We start from the raw sequence: 21692 nt of genomic DNA on the forward strand, positions 1-21692 counted from the left end.
GAAATCAAACACGATCTTCATGAGGAATACAATATGAAAATCCACAACATCTACAAAATGAAAAACACATTTCGACCACTCTACCTAATAGTTACCGACTCTAAATACACGGTAACTAAACTAAACCAAGAAATTAAAACGGTTATGGCTGTTAGAGTCACGTGGGAAAATCGAAGAAATCAAAAACAAATCGTGCAATGTCAAAGATGTCAAACCTGGGGACATTCAAGACAAAACTGTACCCGAAAACCAAGGTGCAGTCGATGTGCAGAAAGCCACGAACTTGTTCAGTGCCCGAACAGGGACTTTGAGTCGAAATGTGCTAATTGCGGGGGCCAACACAGAGCAATAAGTACCACATGCCCAGTTTACCAATACAGAGTAAACAAACTGCGAGAGAAGAAGCTGGTAGACGCACCACCACCTGCAAAACCAGCCTGGCAGAACAAAAGACCGCAAAATAGGAACCAAGAACAACCACAACGGACGCAACAACGACGAAGAGAACGAAACTACGACGAAGAGTTTCCTGATACTCTGAGCCGTAGGAGCGACCACGAGGACACGGGGAGAGTGACGAGTAGACGAGGAACAGCCGACATGACCCAGGTGAGAGACCTTAATGATGCATTTGTCGAACTGAATTCTCTGATTGACTTGAATGAAGCCCTTATGGCAGTTAAACATTTTACTAGAATGTTGCGAGAGGGGGGAAATACTTCAAGAGAAAAATTTGAGATTATGACTCAATTTTTCAATGAAATTTTACCGAAATATAAAATCTAAATCGCGTTCAAAATAATCTGTTGGAACTGCAACGGTATTTTCAACAAATTAGGGGAATTAAATGACTACTTGACTTCAAGAAATGTTGACATAGCGATAGTTTTGGAAACAAAACTTTGTAATGAAGACAAACTCGACATACAACAATACACAATAGAACGACAAGACAGACGAACCAGAGGCTACGGCCGAGGAGGAGGCGTGCTCATTTTAATCAAAAATGGCATTCGTTATAAGCGACTGCCAAATTTAGGCACTACAATAGAACATGTTGCTATTACACTTAAAAACAATGCAACAATTGCAGGTGTTTACGCTCCTCCCTGGCTAAATATGACTGAAAATGACCTAACTCCATTCTTCATCGTAACTCCGCGATGCTTATTACTCGGCGACTTAAACGCGAAACATACACTCTGGAATAATCACATAAATAACAGAGCGGGGCTTTTATTGCACCAATACCTACACGACAATGACCATCTCCAACTACTTTACACTGACGAACCCACACACTATCCACTTGACAACAATAGCGCACCATCTTACATTGACATAGGCATTAATAAAGGCCTAAGAGGACTATCTGATCTCCAGACAGAGACTGCACTAAACTCAGACCATTTACCGGTCTATGTGGTTTGGAATGAGGCTAGAGAAACGACACAACGAACAGTCTACGACTACACTAACTTTAATTGGCCATTATACCGACAAAGACTTAACGAAATAACTACTATTCCCCGTGACATCAATTCAATTGAGGCTCTTGAAGCCGAGGTTGAAAGTTTCACGAGGAATGTATGTCAAACAAGAAACGCTCTCGCCAGAAAAGTGGTAAGTAAACCTAAAGAAGACAGACTACCTTACGAAATTCTAGATCTTATACGGACTAAAAACCGAATAAGAAAAAGATGGCAAAATACAAGACGTGACGAAGACAAGCGGACAATGACAGAACTTACAAATCAAATACGTACTGACATCAAAACATACAAGAACAAATGTTGGACAGAAAAACTAACTAAACTAAACGTACGCGACAATTCTCTATGGAAAGTAACAAAAAATCTTCGAAAAACAAATGAAAAAGTCCCGACCATTACGCATAATGGACGTGACTTTTTTACAAACGAAGACAAAGCTGAAGTAATCGCAGAACACTTTGCAAACGTCCATAAAGAAACACCTGACACGACTGACGAACAACGAAACATAACAAATAGAGTGGCCAGTTTTGTCGAGCGAAAATACCCCATCCCACCCCGCACTTACACTTCACTTCAAACCACTCCTGGCGAAGTGAAAAAATTCCTTCAAAATCTCCCTAACAATAAAGCTCCTGGACCAGATCCCATAACCTACAAACTCCTCAAAAACCTTCCACGAAAAACCATAGTCCAACTAAACCACATAGTAAACGGCATCATCTTACACCAACATTTCCCAACTCAATGGAAATCCACTATAATTGTACCCATTCCCAAACCTGGAAAAAATGCAACCAACCGCGAGTCATACCGACCTATATCGTTGGTCAACTCTGTCGCTAAACTTGTTGAAAAAATTCTCCTGGAAAGAATAAATAGAGAGGTGGAAAAACTTTCCATTATACCTCCCGAACAATTCGGTTTTAGGCCGAATCATAACACCACTATGTTGGCCGCAAAAATTGCTTGTGAAGCGTATAATAAATTCAACCAGGAGATGAATACAGCAATGTTTTTGCTAGACATGGAAAAAGCTTTTGACTCGGTATGGCACGCGGGGTTGATATACAAACTCTTTGCCATTCATAAACTTCCCCTTCACCTAATATCCTTAATTCATTCCTACATACAAACTCGAACTTTTCAAGTTCGCGTTGAGGACGCCATTTCCACCCCAAAAAACCTGTATACAGGTGTACCCCAAGGAACAGTTCTTTCTCCTCAACTTTACATCCTTTATACTGCAGATATTCCTAAACATCCCATGACAAATCTAGCCTTATACGCAGACGACACGACAATCTACAGTCACTCTTACTACGCTCAAGTAGCAAAAATTCGGATCAACAACCATATCAGAATTTTATTACCATTTTATGACAAATGGAAACTTAAAATTAACGCTCAAAAAACGGAACTAATTGTCTTTACTAAGAAAAATACAAATTATAACATCACCCCACTTTTCATACAAAACATTCCGATAACACCGAAAAAACAAGTAAAATACTTGGGCGTAGTATTTGACCGAAGACTCACCTTTTATTCCAACGTGTCCTATCTTATCCAAAAACACTTTGCCGCATCCCAAAAATTATATCCCCTAATGAATCCAAACTCCCCTTTAAGTCCAGAAAACAAACTTTTAATTTTCAAAACCATACTTAGACCAATACTGACTTACGCTGCTCCTGTCTGGAACATTGTACCTGACAGACAGAGACGACGACTACAAATGCAACAAAACAAATCAGTGAGAGCAATAACGTCCTCCAGAATTTATACTAGAGTGACAGACCTACACAACATGACTGGTGTTGAATACATCAGTCAATTTATAGACAACATGTCCGAAAAGTTTTATACCAGTCAAATTCAGGGCTCTGAATTGACACGAAATTTAACGGACATAAGATTTGATCCAAATCAAAGACAGATACACGGACCCATCTACAAACGGTTACCAATCTACTACCGAAATTTACAACCACCTTAACCACTTCAACACTGAAAGAAACGCACGCACTTACACACGATTACTCTAATTTCTCCACTCACCATAAAACCTCACTGAAACGTACCAACAACACGGGGAGTAGGTGGGGACTCTGAATGTTGTGTTTGGATAATATCCAACACAACGGGATGAGTCATGAACCAAAACCTGGAGCAGTAACAACTTACGCACGAAAAGCCATTAAGGCCTACCGTATATTTAAAACGGTACCGATTTTTAAAGGGTTTTTTCTTTCATTTTTCCCTAATGTCAAACTTTGAAAGTAAATTCAACCTCTCGCAGCTTTTCATAAAAATACGCTTTAGCCATCAGCGCCAGAGAATTCTAAAGTTCCCGCATAAAGGTCTCGCATCTGGGAGGCGGGATGTTACTCTGAAACAACCTCACAATCCCGATGTTTCTCAAAGGCTTAACATCCAGCCTGCCTGTTTATCAGGTTTTCGTGTTCGCGCCTATACGCTTAGCGTATTAGGTAACAGCGGGCAACACACGTCATTTTCATCTTTTGTACATAATACATTCACCTGTAAATATGTAAATAAACTTCATATACAGGGTGTCTAAAAAGTCTGGAATATTGCAAATATCTCGAAAACTGCTGATTTTATTTTTCTCAAAATTTGCGTCTTGTTATAGTAAATAACAGCGCATGACGTGAGGGTGAAATGAGGTTCGCAAGTATACAGGGTCAGTCACAAAGTATACCAACTTTCTTAATTCAAACCTAACACACTGTATATTACTTCAGATTTTAAGAGTACTTATAAAGGCCAATTCAACGATATACGATTTTTATTATTATTTTTTTTTTTGATTTTTTTTTTGTACCTGCCTATAACAATGATAGGTGTAACAATGACAGCTAACGTCAATATAATGTTAAATTAATTGGCAAATTTTCCTATTACTTAAAATGGTGTTTTTGAGTGAGAAGGAAAAGACTGACATCTTAAGTATCCTTCTCACTCAAAAACACCATTTTAAGTAATAGGAAAATTTGCCAATTAATTTAACATTATATTGACGTTAGCTGTCATTGTTACACCTATCATTGTTATAGGCAGGTACAAAAAAAAAAAAATAAAAAAAAAAAATCAAAAAAAAAAAACAAAAAAATCAAAAAAAAAAAAATCGTATATCGTTGAATTGGCCTTTATAAGTACTCTTAAAATCTGAAGTAATATACAGTGTGTGTTAGGTTTGAATTAAGAAAGTTGGTATACTTTGTGACTGACCCTGTATACTTGCGAACCTCATTTCACCCTCACGTCATGCGCTGTTATTTACTTTAACAAGACGCAAATTTTGAGAAAAATTAAATCAGCAGTTTTCGAGATATTTGCAATATTCCAGACTTTTTAGACACCCTGTATATATCAAAGTGTAGTATCTGTTCTTATCAGCTTAATATCTGATACGTCCCGCATGCGGGACCAGTATATTAAACTGATTTTTGGAAATTGACGGAGGTTAGGGGCTTGCGCCACCTCTGTCGCGGGTTGGCCCGGTATTGCAGTACCGCCCGGATCGGCCCAGTTTAATCAATTTAAAGTGAAATTTTCATTTAAATCACACAACTAGTTATTAGTTTATCAAGCTTTGAAACATTGTATCTCGCAAACCAACATTTTATGATGTTTTCGTGGAAGACTCATTTTAGCTTTATCTTCTTCTTCGTTTTCCTCTTGACAGAAGATTCGTGATCAGGCTTCGGTTTTCTTCGTTGCTCGCTCTACAATTTCACGCCACTTTCTTCGGTTGTAGATGCTGAGTGCTACTTGGTTGACTGTAAAGTCAGTGGATGCCTTTATTTGATCAGTCCAACGCGTAGGAGACCTTCCTCTGGTCCTAGTATCTTCTACCCGACCCTGAATTATTAGTCGCTCCAAGTTGTTCTCGTCTCTTCTCTGAATGTGCCCGAAGTATCTAAGGATTCGAGCTTGCACTATTTTGGATAACTTTTGGGGTTCGTTTACTTTTTGTATGATGAACGCATTAGTTCTTCTTGCTTTAATGTGATAGCAGTATCTTTCCATGTTTTTTGTAGGCTTTTCGCTGTCCGTCTAGCGATTTCGCATCTACAAACAATTTCCTGAGAACAGCCACCCTCATTTGGAATCAGTGCTCCCAGATAGATGTATTGGTTCACGAATTGACATTGACCCATGTGAAGAATGTCTGGCATATTATTCCTAGTGTCCTGTCGATGATCCTAACTTTGCTCTTTGAGTAGTTGATGGCCAATCCAAGGTTATTACTTTCCATTTATCGTCCGCATAACCAAGATTAGATATCTTTATTCCACCAACTGTAATTCCGCCGTTCCATCCGTCGATCAACCTTCTCATATAATATTTTTACATAGATGTTAAATAGAGGAGGCGACAGGATACATCCTTGACGAACCCCTTTTTCTTTTTTACAGAGATTGGATAGTTGATTGTCAACTCTTACGACTGCCTTTCTGGGTATGTACAGATTATGAATTAAAAATGGCAGATGATCCGGTACTCCCATCTCCTTCAGAACCGTCCAGAGCCAATTCCAATTAATGCTATCGAAGGCCTTACGGTAGTCGATAAAGCATAAGTATAGTGGTCTGTTGAATACGCGACACTTTTCAATGACTTAACGAAAATTCAGTATATAAATAAAAAATGGTTGATGATGATTTAAACCTGTTTATTCACTCGAAGAACAGGCCATTTGCTACCCTCGTGGGCCTAATTGTGCTTTTCTTGAATAAAAAATGGTTTGTCACTTGTTGTATAAATTATGTTGTTGTTGTTGTAATAAACTATTGATTTTATGGTGAATAGCTGTGGTCGCTTTACTACAGTCTAAAGATACTGTGACATTTATTCTGTTGCTTTACTTTCTAAATAATATGATTTCTTAGAGATGGCGCCTGGCGAGGGTTCCAATCTCGACATATAACTTCAGAGCAGACATCTTGTGTCTGTTTGGTTTGGACAGTATATTTTGACTTCTTGAAGGGTTAATAAACTTACTACTCAAACACTTGACTCACATAAATATAATGTAAGTACTCTTTACATGGGTATTATTTACAAACTGGTATAGTTTTAATCAACTAGGTTATAAATAGCTTATTAGCTTGGAGATGGACAAGGTGAATTCGAGGTTAATTCACTAGTCAACTTCCTCACAATACTTGGAGTAAGAACTTTGAGTCAGAGAACATTTGTTTGAAACCTGAGTTTTCTTCCCTCTGAGCTACCCCTTAACGTGTCATGGTGGAGGTGCCCCGTTTGATCCCAGACTACTGATTTTCATATAGTTTACAGGCTCGCATTTGCCTGAATCGAGTAGGGTAAAGTCAAGAGCGACCTGATGAGCACAATAATATGTATATTTGTATTAATTTGGTAAAGGTAAAATTCAACTGAGTAATTGGGTATCGTAAAAACATGTATAGTTTGCATAGTTGCAGTTTAGTAATAACATTGTCTCAATTTTCTAAACCAGTGACGCCATTTCTGACCTAAGTTCTTTGCTGAGACAGCAAAATAGTGCAAGTATCGTGTGTTTATTTAAAACTAGATCAAGTGCAAATATCAGCATCAAACTCAAGAATCCTATAACAAATCCATGTTATAGGATTCTTGTTTGTTTATTAAATAAAAAATAATAATAATATATTGTTCATTTCAGTGGCCACCGGACGACCTTGTTGCGTCTATCAACAAATTGCCATACCTTTTAAGGAAGTAAAGCAACAAGTTTTGGAGAAACCAGCATCTTCAGATGGGTTCCGCCACGACGGTTCTACATCAGTGTGCACGCAAAGTCGAAAAAAGCATCACCAAACAAGCTTACGTTAAGAAGTGTACAGATGTGCCAGAAAAGCAGCAAACGACAAAAGATGATGAAGCTCAGGGATTGAGTTTGCCGCTTAGCGAGTACAGTGCCAAGAGGAAGCACTCTGATGAGATAAAGTCTAGGTGATGCGTTTCCGCCTAGATGTGGGTGCCCAGTGTACAATACAATGTGTAGTTGACGTAAATCTTGGCCAAAAAGGAGAGCAAGAAGATAGACGCAACACAACGTTGAACGGTGACCCAATGATAGGATTAATTATTTTGTCCACGACCAACCAATAATGTACTAATATTCAGCGTGTTGACAGAAGATAAATGAAGGTCATATAGCGTCAGAGTGATTAATGAAGAGGAATAATGATCATTATTCCCTCTCGACCTAAAGGTGGTTGCACACCAAGCATAAAACATGGGATATGCGGTATTGCTTGCATGTAGACATCCACTTATGTCTTTGCAATTACTGCTAATTCAGAATACCATTTTCTTAACAAATACACCGCAATAACACAGTACAGGAGTTTGCCAAATCATTAGGTAAATTCCATAATTTATATTTGAAATATTTTTGGTGTATTAGTTCTGTGGTTTTTTAAGTTGACATTGACAACGTCAGTGCCCTTGAGGTCGTAGGCGGCAACGCTGGGGGTGCGTTCAGAAATAGGGCTGGTGTGCGCACCGTGGCCTTTGTCACATGCCACCATATAGTTATGTAAATAAATTGTTCACGTGATCCATTTTTTCCCAAATTCTGTCACGACTTGTACACCGACGGCCATTCTAAACGCGATCCTAATCGTATCGAGTTTGACTTTTCAGTTGTTATGGCGGATTTGAGAGATTACATATATTATTTATTATCTACATAAAAGAGTATCAACTTCTAATTTGCCTGCACTTGGCATTAGTGGTAATGGACAGTGGTCGTGGACAAAGTATAGTATTATCCTCGTTTTTTATGGCCATTAATCCCACGGGAGATTTGCGGCCCTCGCCTGCGGCTCGTGACGTAAACATCCCCCTTAGGGATTAATGGCAATCATAAAAAGCTCGTTGAATAATATACTATTTTTGTGTATGAAAACATTATCTAGGAGAGAGAAGTAGTTTTAAGATATTTTTTTAATAAACTTTTTACAATACCCTCTGTAGCAAATAAGCAACATCGGTTAATATTAAGATTCATATGAAAATAAGCAAAGATGAGAAGTTGATTTTGTAATATAGAATTTTAGTGTTCGGGGCGAACACTTTTTAGAGGAGGGGCATGTAACCTAGAAATTACACTATGTCGAGGCCTTCTTGTTTAATGTGGGTATAGCTTTGTTTCTTATTAAGTCCTCTGTGTTTTCAGTAGTTTCCATGTCCATGTCTGATTCTGCTTTCTGCGCATCGATAGCACCTTGGTTTTCGGGTACAGTTTTGTCTTGAATGTCCCCAGGTTTGACATCATGGTTCTGGTTCAAATAAAAATTTTACTTTAAATTGGATAAAATGGGCCGATCCCGGCGGTACTGCAATACCGAGCCAACCCGCGACAGAGGTGGAGCAAGCCCCTAACCTCCGTCAATTTCCAAAAATCAGTTTAATATACTGGTCCCGCATGCGGGACGTATCAGATATTAAGCTGATAAGAACAGATACTACACTTTGATATATATATATATATATGAAGTTTATTTACATATTTACAGGTGAATGTATTATGTACAAGATGATAATGACGTGTGTTGCCCGCTGTTACCTAATACGCTAAGCGTATAGGCGCGAACACGAAAACCTGATAAACAGGCAGGCTGGATGTTAAGCCTTTGAGAAACATCGGGATTGTGAGGTTGTTTCAGAGTAACATCCCGCCTCCCAGATGCGAGACCTTTATGCGGGAACTTTAGAATTCTCTGGCGCTGATGGCTAAAGCGTATTTTTTATGAAAAGCTGCGAGAGGTTGAATTTACTTTCAAAATTTGAAATTAGGGAAAAATGAAAGAAAAAACCCTTTAAAAATCGGTACCGTTTTAAATATACGGCAGGCCTTAATGGCTTTTCGTGCGTAAGTTGTTACTGCTCCAGGTTTTGGTTCATGACTCATCCCGTTGTGTTGGATATTATCCAAACACAACATTCAGAGTCCCCACCTACTCCCCGTGTTGTTGGTACGTTTCAGTGAGGTTTTATGGTGAGTGGAGAAATTAGAGTAATCGTGTGTAAGTGCGTGCGTTTGTTTCAGTGTTGAAGTGGTTAAGGTGGTTGTAAATTTCGGTAGTAGATTGGTAACCGTTTGTAGATGGGTCCGTGTATTTGTCTTTGATTTGGATCAAATCTTATGTCCGTTAAATTTCGTGTCAATTCAGAGCCCTGAATATGACTGGTATAAAACTTTTCGGACATGTTGTCTATAAATTGACTGATGTATTCAACACCAGTCATGTTGTGTAGGTCTGTCACTCTAGTATAAATTCTGGAGGACGTTATTGCTCTCAGTGATTTGTTTTGTTGCACTTGTAGTCGTCGTCTCTCTCTGTCAGGTACAATGTTCCAGACAGGAGCAGCGTAAGTCAGTATTGGTCTAAGTATGGTTTTAAAAATTAAAAGTTTGTTTTCTGGACTTAAAGGGGATAGATATACAAAGTATATCTATATATACTATAGCCAATATATATATATTGGCTATATTCTATAGCCTCTCTGATGAGCCGTAATACGGCGAAACCGGTCAGAGGATTGGGATTGATAAACAAAAAACAAAACCTCACCATTTTCAACCAATCAGATCGGTGTTTACCGAATGATGCGGCATTAATGGTGCTGTTCCTAGATTTTGGAACGCCATCTGTACTTTCTAACTCATAGAGTTGAGTACAGATGTCACCAGATGTTGCACACAACTATCATGACTGTAGATTGTCGTGTCGTCTGCGTATAAGGCCAGATTTGTCATGGGATGTTTAGGAATATCTGCAGTATAAAGGATGTAAAGTTGAGGAGAAAGAACTGTTCCTTGGGGTACACCTGTATGAAGGTTTTTTGGGGTGGAAAGGGCGTCCTCAACGCGGACTTGAAAAGTTCGAGTTTGTATGTAGGAATGAATTAAGGATATTAGGTGAAGGGGAAGTTTATGAATGGCAAAGAGTTTGTATATCAACCCCGCGTGCCATACCGAGTCAAAAGCTTTTTCCATGTCTAGCAATAACATTGCTGTATTCATCTCCTGGTTGAATTTATTGTACGATTCACAAGCAATTTTTGCGGCCAACATAGTGGTGTTATGATTCGGCCTAAAACCGAATTGTTCGGGAGGTATAATGGAAAGTTTTTCCACCTCTCTATTTATTCTTTCCAGGAGAATTTTTTCAACAAGTTTAGCGACAGAGTTGACCAACGATATAGGTCGGTATGACTCGCGGTTGGTTGCATTTTTTCCAGGTTTGGGAATGGGTACAATTATAGTGGATTTCCATTGAGTTGGGAAATGTTGGTGTAAGATGATGCCGTTTACTATGTGGTTTAGTTGGACTATGGTTTTTCGTGGAAGGTTTTTGAGGAGTTTGTAGGTTATGGTATCTGGTCCAGGAGCTTTATTGTTAGGGAGATTTTGAAGGAATTTTTTCACTTCGCCAGGAGTGGTTTGAAGTGAAGTGTAAGTGCGGGGTGGGATGGGGTATTTTCGCTCGACAAAACTGGCCACTCTATTTGTTATGTTTCGTTGTTCGTCAGTCGTGTCAGGTGTTTCTTTATTGACGTTTGGAAAGTGTTCTGCGATTACTTCTGCTTTGTCTTCGTTTGTAAAAAAGTCACGTCCAATATGCGTAATGGTCGGAACTTTTTCATTTGTTTTTCGAAGATTTTTTGTTACTTTCCATAGAGAATTGTCGCGTACGTTTAGTTTAGTTAGTTTTTCTGTCCAACATTTGTTCTTGTATGTTTTGATGTCAGTACGTATTTGATTTGTACGTTCTGTCATTGTCCGCTTGTCTTCGTCACGTCTTGTATTTTGCCATCTTTTTCTTATTCGGTTTTTAGTCCGTATAAGATCTAGAATTTCGTGAGGTAGTCTGTCTTCTTTAGGTTTGCTTACCACTTTTCTGGCGAGAGCGTTTCTTGTTTGACATACATTCCTCGTGAAACTTTCAACCTCGGCTTCAAGAGCCTCAATTGAATTGATGTCACGGGGAATAATAGTTATTTCGTTAAGTCTTTGTCGGTATAATGGCCAATTAAAATTAGTGTAGTCGTAGACTGTTCGTTGTGTCGTTTCTCTAGCCTCATTCCAGACCACATAGACTGGTAAATGGTCTGAGTTTAGTGCAGTCTCTGTCTGGAGATCAGATAGTCCTCTTAGGCCTTTATTAATGCCTATGTCAATGTAAGATGGTGCGCTATTGTTGTCAAGTGGATAGTGTGTGGGTTCGTCGGTGTAAAGTAGTTGGAGATGGTCATTGTCGTGTAAGTATTGGTGCAATAAAAGCCCCGCTCTGTTATTTATGTGATTATTCCAGAGTGTATGTTTCGCGTTTAAGTCGCCGAGTACTAAGCATCGCGGAGTTACGATGAAGAATGGAGTTAGGTCATTTTCAGTCATATTTAGCCAGGGAGGAGCGTAAACACCTGCAATTGTTGCATTGTTTTTAAGGTAATAGCAACATGTTCTATTGTAGTGCCTAAATTTGGCAGTCGCTTATAAGGAATGCCATTTTTGATTAAAATGAGCACGCCTCCTCCTCGGCCGTAGCCTCTGGTTCGTCTGTCAGGTCTGTCTTGTCGTTCTATTGTGTATCGTTGAATGTCGAGTTTGTCTTCATTACGAAGTTTTGTTTCCAAAACTATCGCTATGTCAACATTTCTCGAAGTCAAGTAGTCATTTAATTCCCCTAATTTGTTGAAAATCCCGTTGCAGTTCCAACAGATTATTTTGAACGCGATTTAGATTTTATATTTCGGTAAAATTTCATTGAAAAATTGAGTCATAATCTCAAATTTTTCTCTTGAAGTATTTCCCCCCTCTCGCAACATTCTAGTAAAATGTTTAACTGCCATAAGGGCTTCATTTAAGTCAATCAAAGAATTCAGTTCGACAAATGCATCATTAAGGTCTCTCACCTGGGTCATGCCGGCTGTTCCTCATCTACTCGTCACTCTCCCCGTGTCCTCGTGCTCGCTCCTACGGCTCAGAGTATCAGGAAACTCCTCGTCGTAGTTTCGTTCTCTTCGTCGTTGTTGCGTCCGTTGTGGTTGTTCTTGGTTCCTATTTTGCGGTCTTTTGTTCTGCCAGGCTGGTTTTGCAGGTGGTGGTGCGTCTACCAGCTTCTTCTCTCGCAGTTTGTTTACTCTGTATTGGTAAACTGGGCATGTGGTACTTATTGCTCTGTGTTGGCCCCCGCAATTAGCACATTTCGACTCAAAGTCCCTGTTCGGGCACTGATCAAGTTCGTGGCTTTCTGCACATCGACTGCACCTTGGTTTTCGGGTACAGTTTTGTCTTGAATGTCCCCAGGTTTGACATCTTTGACATTGCACAATTTGTTTTTGATTTCTTCGATTTTCCCACGTGACTCCAACAGCCATAACCGTTTTAATTTCTTGGTTTAGTTTAGTTACCGTGTATTTAGAGTCGGTAACTATTAGGTAGAGTGGTCGAAATGTGTTTTTCATTTTGTAGATGTTGTGGATTTTCATGTTGTATTCCTCATGTAGATCGTGTTTGATTTCTTCTTCACTTATGTCACCGTCAAGTCCACGAAGAACAAACGCATGTGTTTTTTCTTCGGCCGTTGTGTACGTATGGAATTCCGTGTCTTCCTGTTTCAGTTGTCTCAAGAGCGTCTTGTAGTCATCGGCGTCGTCTGGATACAATATAACCGAGTTTTTTGCATACTTCAAAGTTATATATCTTTTTGGTAATTTTCTTTATTTCGGCTAGAAAAGTTTTGTGACAGTGTAATTTGCCTTTTATAACAATGGGGGGTGGTTTGTTGCTTCCTTTCGGTTTTGTTTTCAGTGTTGTATTTGTCTTTGTGTGTATCATTTGTTCGGTGCTTTCTTCGTCCTCCATTTCAGTGTCTAAATGTTGTTCATTGTCCAGTACGTTGTATCGATTTTCAGTAGTTGGGCTGGTCGGTTGCGTGAATAAGTGTTTGATTTTAATACACTTCTTTGGTGTTTTAAATCCAATATTTTCAGTATCCATCGGTTTTATCAGCGGTTCGGGTTCCTTATCGCTAGGTATAGTGGGTTTTTGCTGCTTACCCGTCGTGCTCGTGCTTGCTTTTTTCCGCTGCATGTTGTGTGTCCGTTTCAAATGTCCGATAGCCGTCTCCAGTGTTTCGGCTATGTTCGGATTTGTTGTGCCTTTGGGGTTGTTCACAAGGCTTCGGTGAAGATTACTGCAATCTAAACACTTCAGAACATTGATATTTTTCTTCAGCTGGTCCACAATTTTTGAAAAACGGAGTTCCCGTGCTTTTCCTCTTCCGTCGGCTTCAGAAGTGTGGGTGGACGACGCTATAGATGCGTTATCATCGTCTCTTGGGAGGCCTTCGAGGTGAACGCCTCCCGACTTCTTTGGAGGAGAAAATATTGACAGGATGGACTGTCGGTTTTAGCACAAGATTGTAATTTGAATTTGTGGTTCAAATTTAAAATGCCACTCGAATTAAAGCTTTATTGACAGATGGTGCAACTATGCTTTGCTACACTTTGATCTTAGCCAAAAGGCCGAGAAGCGGTCTCCCACGGAAAACTGTCACGTACGCACGGGACGGGAATCACCTTTTTTCTGGACTGTTATGAAATACATTATTCTTTTAAGTTATTTAATCCGGGACAGCGCGTACGCAGTCCCGACTACCAAAAATTACGCGCCCGAGTTATCCGCATTAGGGATAATCGCAGGGGTCAGCCCTACCGTAGTGCAATGGAGGGCCTCACCCTGGGGGAACAGCCTTATTGATCACTGTAAACCCCTACGCCAGGTAAGTATGCTTTTTCACCCCAACCAAAGAAGTAGTTTATCATTTTTATCTTTTAGGCGCGGCTAACGGTTGACAGTGCTGCCATCTGTACAGACAGTATATGTAGTATACAAAAGTGATATCTGGTGAATGTATTGGTCGTTAAGGAAAGTTTATATCCGGTCGTGCTACCAACCTTTCAAAATCATAACAAATCGTTGTCAGTCAATCTGTAATCAAAACAAGTTTATTTAGTAATAATTTTGAGTTACTACCCACATGATAAAAACACACCCACACCCACGTGATAAAAACACTTTATCAGTAGCCACAGCCCAAAACTCTGGTAAGTTGCATTCATAACCTCATTCAATGTCTCTACTAAACTTATTTACTTTGTAGCAAAATTCTTAAAGAAAACACTGGTTTTGCTTGCAAATATTTAATGAGGATGACCGAATCACCTATCTCAAGCCTCTTCATAACACTACCAAACGATTTAAAGTGATGAAAACAGTGGACAATGAAGATCTTTGAAGATAAGTATCCTACTGTACAGGGACAACAACAAAGGGGCCAAATACTTCCTTCAAAAGTGGTGTGATTTAGTTTCAATGTGCTTAACTTCATGGACTATCATCAGCGAGGGTCTTCACCAGTGTTGCAACTAAAACTGTGAAATGTGAATAATCTTAAACTGGCTATAAAACCTCTGAGAAACCCCTTCTAAGAAGAGAATATGGACTTACACAGTCAAATTATCAGTCAGGTGACAAAACTTTTTGTATATGGGTAGGTATTGTCGAAAAACCAACTTTTCAATTGAGCTATCTACATGAGCTGTTCTATTCTAGGTTTAGGTATTAACATTATAATTGTGTTCTTTTTTCCACACACTCAATTGTTCCAAATAAAACTTTGTACACTGAACGTTTGTATTAATTATTTATTCACAGTTCAAGGTACAGTATACATTTTCTTCAAGTGAAAAGCTACATAGGTACAATAGGTGGCAAAGAAAACTGGTCTTACCACATAAACAGTGATTGTTCCACAGATTGAGTGTGAGTGGGTGAACCTGTCACCATACAAGCTATGCTAAAAACAACTTTGTCTTACTAACCTAATGTTTGTTTGGATAATAGTGGAGTTCCAAATTAGCAAAGGTAGGTGAAATGTAGTGATTGAAAGTCTCTAAAGGGAAACAATTTGCTTCTAATTCAATACACCATTTCACAGGACACACCTTTACTAATCAAATGTGAACTCGAGTTACACATTACTTGCAAATAAACTATGTTTGGTTAGTAGACATTTTACAAGTATCCTTGTAGGTGAATGATGTTCAAGTTAACTAATGGAGCTAATTAAATATCAGTACTTAGAGCTCGAATCAGCTAAGAAAAGGCCACAGGCGTCATCAAACGATGATGTCACGATCTCTGTACGTCTCGCTTTAAATATTGCTGCTCTCGTTACTTTCCAAGTTGTTGCAGCCAGTCAGTGGCGTGCTATTATTTTATCAGTAAAATGAAACATTTTCGTCGTTTTTAATAAAGAAAATAAAAGACAACAAGTTTTTCAAAGGAATGGAAACTCCTTCTGCTTCTTTCTTCATAAATTGTAAGACGTTACTGACGATTTCACGGCCTTGGCTGTATATGATAACACCTTTCTTTCCAACCTTTTTGAAAGACATTTTGACAAAATAACGTTTTTTATTCATAACACTATGTGAACTTCAACTGCGACCATCAACAATACAACCAAAACACCAGACTAAAACGGAACCTAACCTAACCTAACCCCCTAAGTCTCCCTGTCCGCCACTACATTTTTTTAAACTTGGCAACACCGTTTAGAGTGCCGGCTAGTAAAAGCATATAAGAAGGTCCAAATGTCCCTGGCCGCTGCCGCATCTGTTTTAATTGTGTCCAAGTAAAAACCGTACTACGTTGCCAAGTGGCTTTTTGACCGCTTAACAATATATTTTCGGGAATATTTTAATAGGACGCCTCTGATTATATCTAATGCGACGGCAACTGTAGAAGGAGAAAGAAATAGTTTTAAAAACTGCGTCATTGATGATGCGGTGGCCTTTTCTCATCTGATTCGAGCTCTACCTTACCCTGTAGAGATGGGAAAGAACATTGACAATCAGTTATGAAAAATGCCTTTTTAGGGTCTTGTGAAGAATAGCTAACCACGAATTTTGAGTCAATTTTTTTTTTTTGGGTTAGGTTACGTCCTATATAGTACAGATAAAAAAGAAAAAATGCGAACGATCCACAATTTTTGTCACAAAATCGTTCAAAAAATCGATGATTTTACAAGCATTTTGTGGAATTTGATCAGCTGATTTGGAAAGTTCGTCTGCGCTGTTGCCAAATCGCACGCGTAGTCTGAAATCAAATATTACATCATTCTTAAAAATTGTAGAAGTGTTTTGAAAAAAGAATGAATATGAGAATATGTGAACCTATGCTAACCTAGTGGCCGATCACATAGAGTAATCAAAAACATGGTTATGCTGTAATGGTTATTTTTTAAATATTATTAAAAAAAAATGCTTAGGTGAACCTATGCTAACCAAGTGACTGATCACTTAGATGGCAACAGCGGACAAAGCATCTCGTCGTAGTAAATTCGTGGTTAGTTATTGTTCACAAGACCCGCCTTTTTATTAACATCATACAATGTAAAACCACTTAAACACTATGGTGTGTTGATAACACTACAAAACAGAAGGATACAATAAACTATCAGTCACATAGGTCACTAAATTGCACCACTTTTGAGGGAAGTATTTACCCTCTTTTGTGGTCCCTGTATAGTAAAGCAACTTATCTTCAAACATCTGCAGGCCTTCCTAGTCCATTGTTTTTATCACTTTAAATCGTTTGGTAGTGTTATGAAGAGGCTTGAGATAGGTGATTCGGTCATCCTCATTAAATATTTGCAAGCAAAACCAGTGTTTTCTTAAAGAATTTTGCTACAAAGTAAATAAGTTTAGTAGAGACATTGAATGAGGTTATGAACGCAACTTACCAGATTTTTGGACTGTGGCTCCTGATAAAGTGTTTTTATCATGATTTATTTGTATTTTCTTCGCAGTATGTGGGTAGTAACTCAAAATTATTACTAAATAAACTTGTTTTGAATGTTTTGATTACAGAGTGACTGACAACGATTTGTTTTTTTTTTTTTTTTTTTTTTAACTTTCTTTATGGCTTTCACCACTAGTTTATTCAGCCAGGCCAAGTTAGGTTAGGTTAGGTTAGGTTAGGATACAACGATTTGTTATGATTTTGAAAGGTTGGTAGCACGACCGGATATAAACTTTCCTTAACGACCGCTTGGCGGGAGATTTAAAATTTCCGAATTTTAGATCCGTTTTTCGTCTTAATGGTCAAATCTACGGTATTGAAAAAATTACAAGTAGATAGCCGAAAATGTGCTCTACAACTTTTATCTAAAGCGTTTTTCCATTAAATGAACCGTACAGGCGCAAAAAAATCAAAACCATTTTCCCATGTTAATCTCCTATGTCCAGGGTGCTCTTGGACACCTGGTATAATATTTATATGTATATTATCGGGGGCAATACCATAAGAGCTCAGATTTATCCGGATAATTTTTGTGCTTGTCTTAGAACACTTTCTTTTTGGTGTAACTGCACGAGACCTGTTGTAACTAAATCACGAGAGCGCAGCTCGAGTGATTTTGCCAAACTGGTCGAGTTTTGTATCCTAAAGAAAGTATGAGAAGACAAGCGGAAAAATTATCCTGTTCAAAATCTGAGCTCGAATGATATTTGATAAGACAATTATATGGATATAATCAATAATATAATAAGACTGCGACTGCCTTGTACTGGCAGAAATACATTTTTCTGGTTCTTTTGATTTTCTGCAGTAGAACTCTATCTATGAACTCTATCCGAAGCGAGCCATAACCAAAACAAAACGAACAAACATCAAAATTGACAGTGCCAGCAAAAACCTCAAGGTGAGACATTGCAACAATAGAAGTGTAGTGAAAATCCGTGGAAACGATGAAATCAACAGCAAAATTTATCCGATTTTTTTATCCGCTAGCAAACTCTCTTCCTTCCTTATTAGCCTATAGCAAACCGTGTTTTGATGACGTATATATGGCATTTTTTGTACATGAGTGGAATTGTCGGGGGCAATACCACAAGAGCTCAGATTTAGCCGGATAATTTTTGTGCTTGTCTTAGAACACTTTCTTTTTGGTGTAACAGCCCGAGACCTGTTGTAACTAAATCACGAGAGCGCAGCTCGAGTGATTTTGCCAAATAGGTCGAGTTTTGTACCATAAAGAAAGTATGAGAAGACAAGCGGAAAAATTATCCTGTTCAAAATCTGAGCTCGAATGGTATTTGATAAGACAATTCCATGAATATAATTAATAATATAATAAGACTGCGACTGCCTTGTGCAGAAATACATTTTTCTGGTTCTTTTGATTTTATGCAGTAGAATTCTATCCGAAGCGAGCCATAACCAAAACAAAACGAACAAACATCAAAATTGACAGTGCCAGCAAAAATCTCAAGGTGAGACATTGCAACAATAGAAGTGTAGTGAAAATCCGTGGAAACGATGAAATCAACAACAAAATTTATCCGATTTTTTTATCCGCTAGCAAACTCTCTTCCTTCCTTATTAGCCGATAGCAAACCGTGTTTTGATGACGTATATATGGCATTTTTTGTACATGAGTGGAATTGTCAGTGTAAAATTTTAGCAACTAGGGATTTATTCAGTATATAACGGCTCTCATTGGTCGAACTAGAAAGGTTCATTGAATTTTATTGGCTGCTAGTACAATGAGGGAAATAATCAAGTACATTATACTATGAGCTGTGTTCCTGTATAATATTATCTGCAGATTTCTCAGCAATCATTACAGTTGGGGCGTTTGTATGTCCAGAATTAACCATGGGCATTACAGAAGCATCCACAACTCGAAGTTTTTTAATTCCGTGAACTTTCAATTCTGCGTTTACTACCGAGCTGTTGGGATTGGGTCCCATTGTTGCCGTTCCTACTGGATGCAAACCCTTAAAAAAATGTTTTATACAATTAAATATCACTTTGTTCCTAATGCTCTTACTGATATAGCTCTATGCTTGATAAAGCAATACCACCAATGTTTTGATCGATAATCAAATTCATCGCATTCAGGTGTGGAGGTTTCGCTCAAACGAAAATCTTTCAGTGCCTCAGTATTGTTTAGGGATTCAATGAATCGGATTCCTTGGTATATCGTTTCAATGTCTTTTTCGTCGGAAAGGAAGTTGGGGTTTATTAGTGGGTAGTCACGAGGATCTGCGGAAGCCAATGACAATTCTCCAATAGACACAGGATGTAACAACGATACAACTGCTAGAAAGTTTCTAAAACGTAAAAACTTTAGTGTTAAAGTCAATATAGAGTCATGCAGAATCCTTTACGAGCAATATAAATTGGAGTTTTCGCCTGAAGAAAGAATGTATGCAGTAAAAATTTCAACTTCAGGTACACTATCATTGGTGAAATCTAAAAATGCCACAGTTTGACTAGCTGTAATCAACGGACCAACGTTGTGTGTCCATAATTCTACTAGTTTTTCCAATGTGCTGTTAAAAATGACTGCATCAGATCTAAAAAAATAAATTTAGTGTATTTTACTAGGTTCTTAATAACAGAGAGCGTACTCATAGGTACTCTCAGTAAGTAACACGTGATCTTGAAAGTTTTTGCCAACAGGTAAGTCAGCAATAACTTCAATGTTCAACGCGTTCAGGTCAGCTGCTGGACCAATTCCAGATAGCATTAAAATTTGAGGAGTGCCAATAGTGCCAGCAGATAAAATTACTTCTTTTGAAGCGTTTGCAATGTAATATTGACCGTTTTTGACAAATTTGACTCCTGTGGCTGTCCCATTTTCAATAATTACATGAGTCACTAACGATTGTAGGGTAATATTTAAGTTTCGACGATTAATAATTTCTGGAAGGTACGAATAGTTTGAGCCCGATCGGATGTTCTTAGTTAAATAACTTTGTGTTCTGCTGTAGCCTAATTGCTGTCGACCGTTATAATCTGTTTCCTCTAAACCTGCTTCTTTTAGTGCCTGAAGGATTGTGGTTGTCTGAAACTTTCAATGTACAAAACTAGTTATGAATGAGTAAGAAAATATACTAGATCTGGTATGTCTTTGGGTACGTCAATTCCTTGCAATCCAACAAAACCGTGATATTCGTTATCGATTGGACCATAAAATCTTGCAGACTCAGATTTTTTAAAATATGGCAGGACTTCATCGTAGGACCAGCCAGGGTTGCCAAGTTCTGCCCACATATCGTAGTCTAGTGCGTTACCTCTGACGTACATACCACCATTTGTGCTACTACTTCCTCCTAATACTTTCCCTCTAGAATACGCACATGTTCCATTAGAACCTGCATATTTTATGTATAATATATTTTGCGATTATCTGAGACAGTCTTATTACTTAAACATGCGTTTTTTTGAGGTGTAGATGTGTACATCCAGGAGTATTCGTTAGAAGACTGATAGTAAAGCAACAAGCCTAATATGGCTGTCACATCCTGGTCTTCTCTACCAGCCTCAATCACCAAAACACTAAAGTCAGCTTTGGTAAGTCGATTGGCCAAAACCAAACCAGCTGTTCCACCACCAACAATGACAAAATCGAATGTTCCATATTCTAGAATCAACTCGTTTAAAATAACAGACAATTTGTCCAGTTACTTTTAGCTTACCTATAGCTTCACTGGATGTCATATTTTCAAAATAGCCATCATTGTTTGTCGGTGCTTCATATGTACCAGCAATCAAAGATGCTGAAGCTGTCACTAATTCACGTACATCATGGAAGTCAGCCTGAATTCCAGAAGTATACAGAACCGCTAAGTAAAACAAAAAATGAACCAAACTCATGGTCGTTTTGCTTAATTTTGGAATAAATTACTAGATTTTCTGGTAATTATAAGAGATTTATATACCACTAAAATTGGAAAAAATATTTATCTTAGCTAGTACGTCTATAATCATTAAATAAACGTATTTCGCATTGTATAAACCAAAAAAATGTGTGCATGGAATTAGTTTTAATTATTTTTCATTATGAGTTGAATGTATAAAAAAGCGAGGTGCAAGGAACTAACGTCGGTGCGAGTCATTATTTGTAGGTATATTATGTTGCTAGGAGTAGAAAGACGCAATATTATTGGCGACACTTGTACAAAATTAATAGAATTATCAATTTAATAGAAGGGTTGAAACCATTTATTACTAATAAAATTGACTAATTGTACCCACTCCAACTAAACAACTTCAACCTGTCTCACGATCATCTT

The 21692-nt window shown here is 38.2% G+C and overlaps 1 protein-coding gene, 1 long non-coding RNA gene, 2 other non-coding genes and 1 pseudogene across 4 annotated transcripts; 1 reads left to right on the forward strand and 4 right to left on the reverse strand.

The window, feature by feature from the left end:
- Nucleotides 1-4875: 4875 nt before the first annotated feature.
- On the forward strand, nt 4876-5054 carry LOC145730023 (U2 spliceosomal RNA; annotated as a pseudogene).
- Nucleotides 5055-8844: 3790 nt separating this feature from the next.
- On the reverse strand, nt 8845-9031 carry LOC145730020 (U2 spliceosomal RNA). The gene has a single exon (XR_014178507.1). It is a non-coding gene; the product is annotated as a U2 spliceosomal RNA (small nuclear RNA).
- Nucleotides 9032-14169: 5138 nt separating this feature from the next.
- On the reverse strand, nt 14170-14331 carry LOC145730026 (U1 spliceosomal RNA). Its single transcript, XR_014178510.1, has one exon. It is a non-coding gene; the product is annotated as a U1 spliceosomal RNA (small nuclear RNA).
- Nucleotides 14332-16472: 2141 nt separating this feature from the next.
- Nucleotides 16473-17562, reverse strand: LOC145729507 (uncharacterized). The gene is made up of 2 exons (XR_014178392.1): nt 17351-17562; nt 16473-17294 (listed from the first exon to the last, which is right to left on the reverse strand). It is a non-coding gene; the product is annotated as an uncharacterized LOC145729507 (long non-coding RNA).
- Nucleotides 17563-19117: 1555 nt separating this feature from the next.
- Nucleotides 19118-21279, reverse strand: LOC145729258 (glucose dehydrogenase [FAD, quinone]-like). Its single transcript, XM_081979940.1, has 7 exons — nt 21096-21279; nt 20825-21040; nt 20512-20771; nt 20025-20461; nt 19782-19970; nt 19442-19724; nt 19118-19388 (listed from the first exon to the last, which is right to left on the reverse strand). The coding sequence occupies exons 1-7, from the start codon at nt 21271-21273 to the stop codon at nt 19182-19184; spliced, it is 1770 nt and encodes a 589-aa protein (XP_081836066.1). The 5' UTR covers nt 21274-21279; the 3' UTR covers nt 19118-19181.
- Nucleotides 21280-21692: the final 413 nt, after the last annotated feature.

This window comes from Ips typographus, linkage group LG5, assembly GCF_016097725.1.
Source record: "Ips typographus isolate SLU linkage group LG5, UJ_Ityp_2.0, whole genome shotgun sequence".
NCBI lineage: Eukaryota > Metazoa > Arthropoda > Insecta > Coleoptera > Curculionidae > Ips > Ips typographus.

What these genes read in the sequence shown, in the direction of transcription:
- LOC145729258 (XM_081979940.1), bottom strand. Translation starts at nt 21,273, where the DNA reads ATGAGTTTGGTTCATTTTTTGTTTTACTTAGCGGTTCTGTATACTTCT. An exon ending in CCAAAGACATACCAGATCTA is followed by an intron (nt 20,462 to 20,511) that starts GTATATTTTCTT and finishes TGAAAGTTTCAG; the next exon opens with ACAACCACAATCCTTCAGGC. An exon ending in AACTCCAATTTATATTGCTC is followed by an intron (nt 19,725 to 19,781) that starts GTAAAGGATTCT and finishes TTTACGTTTTAG; the next exon opens with AAACTTTCTAGCAGTTGTAT.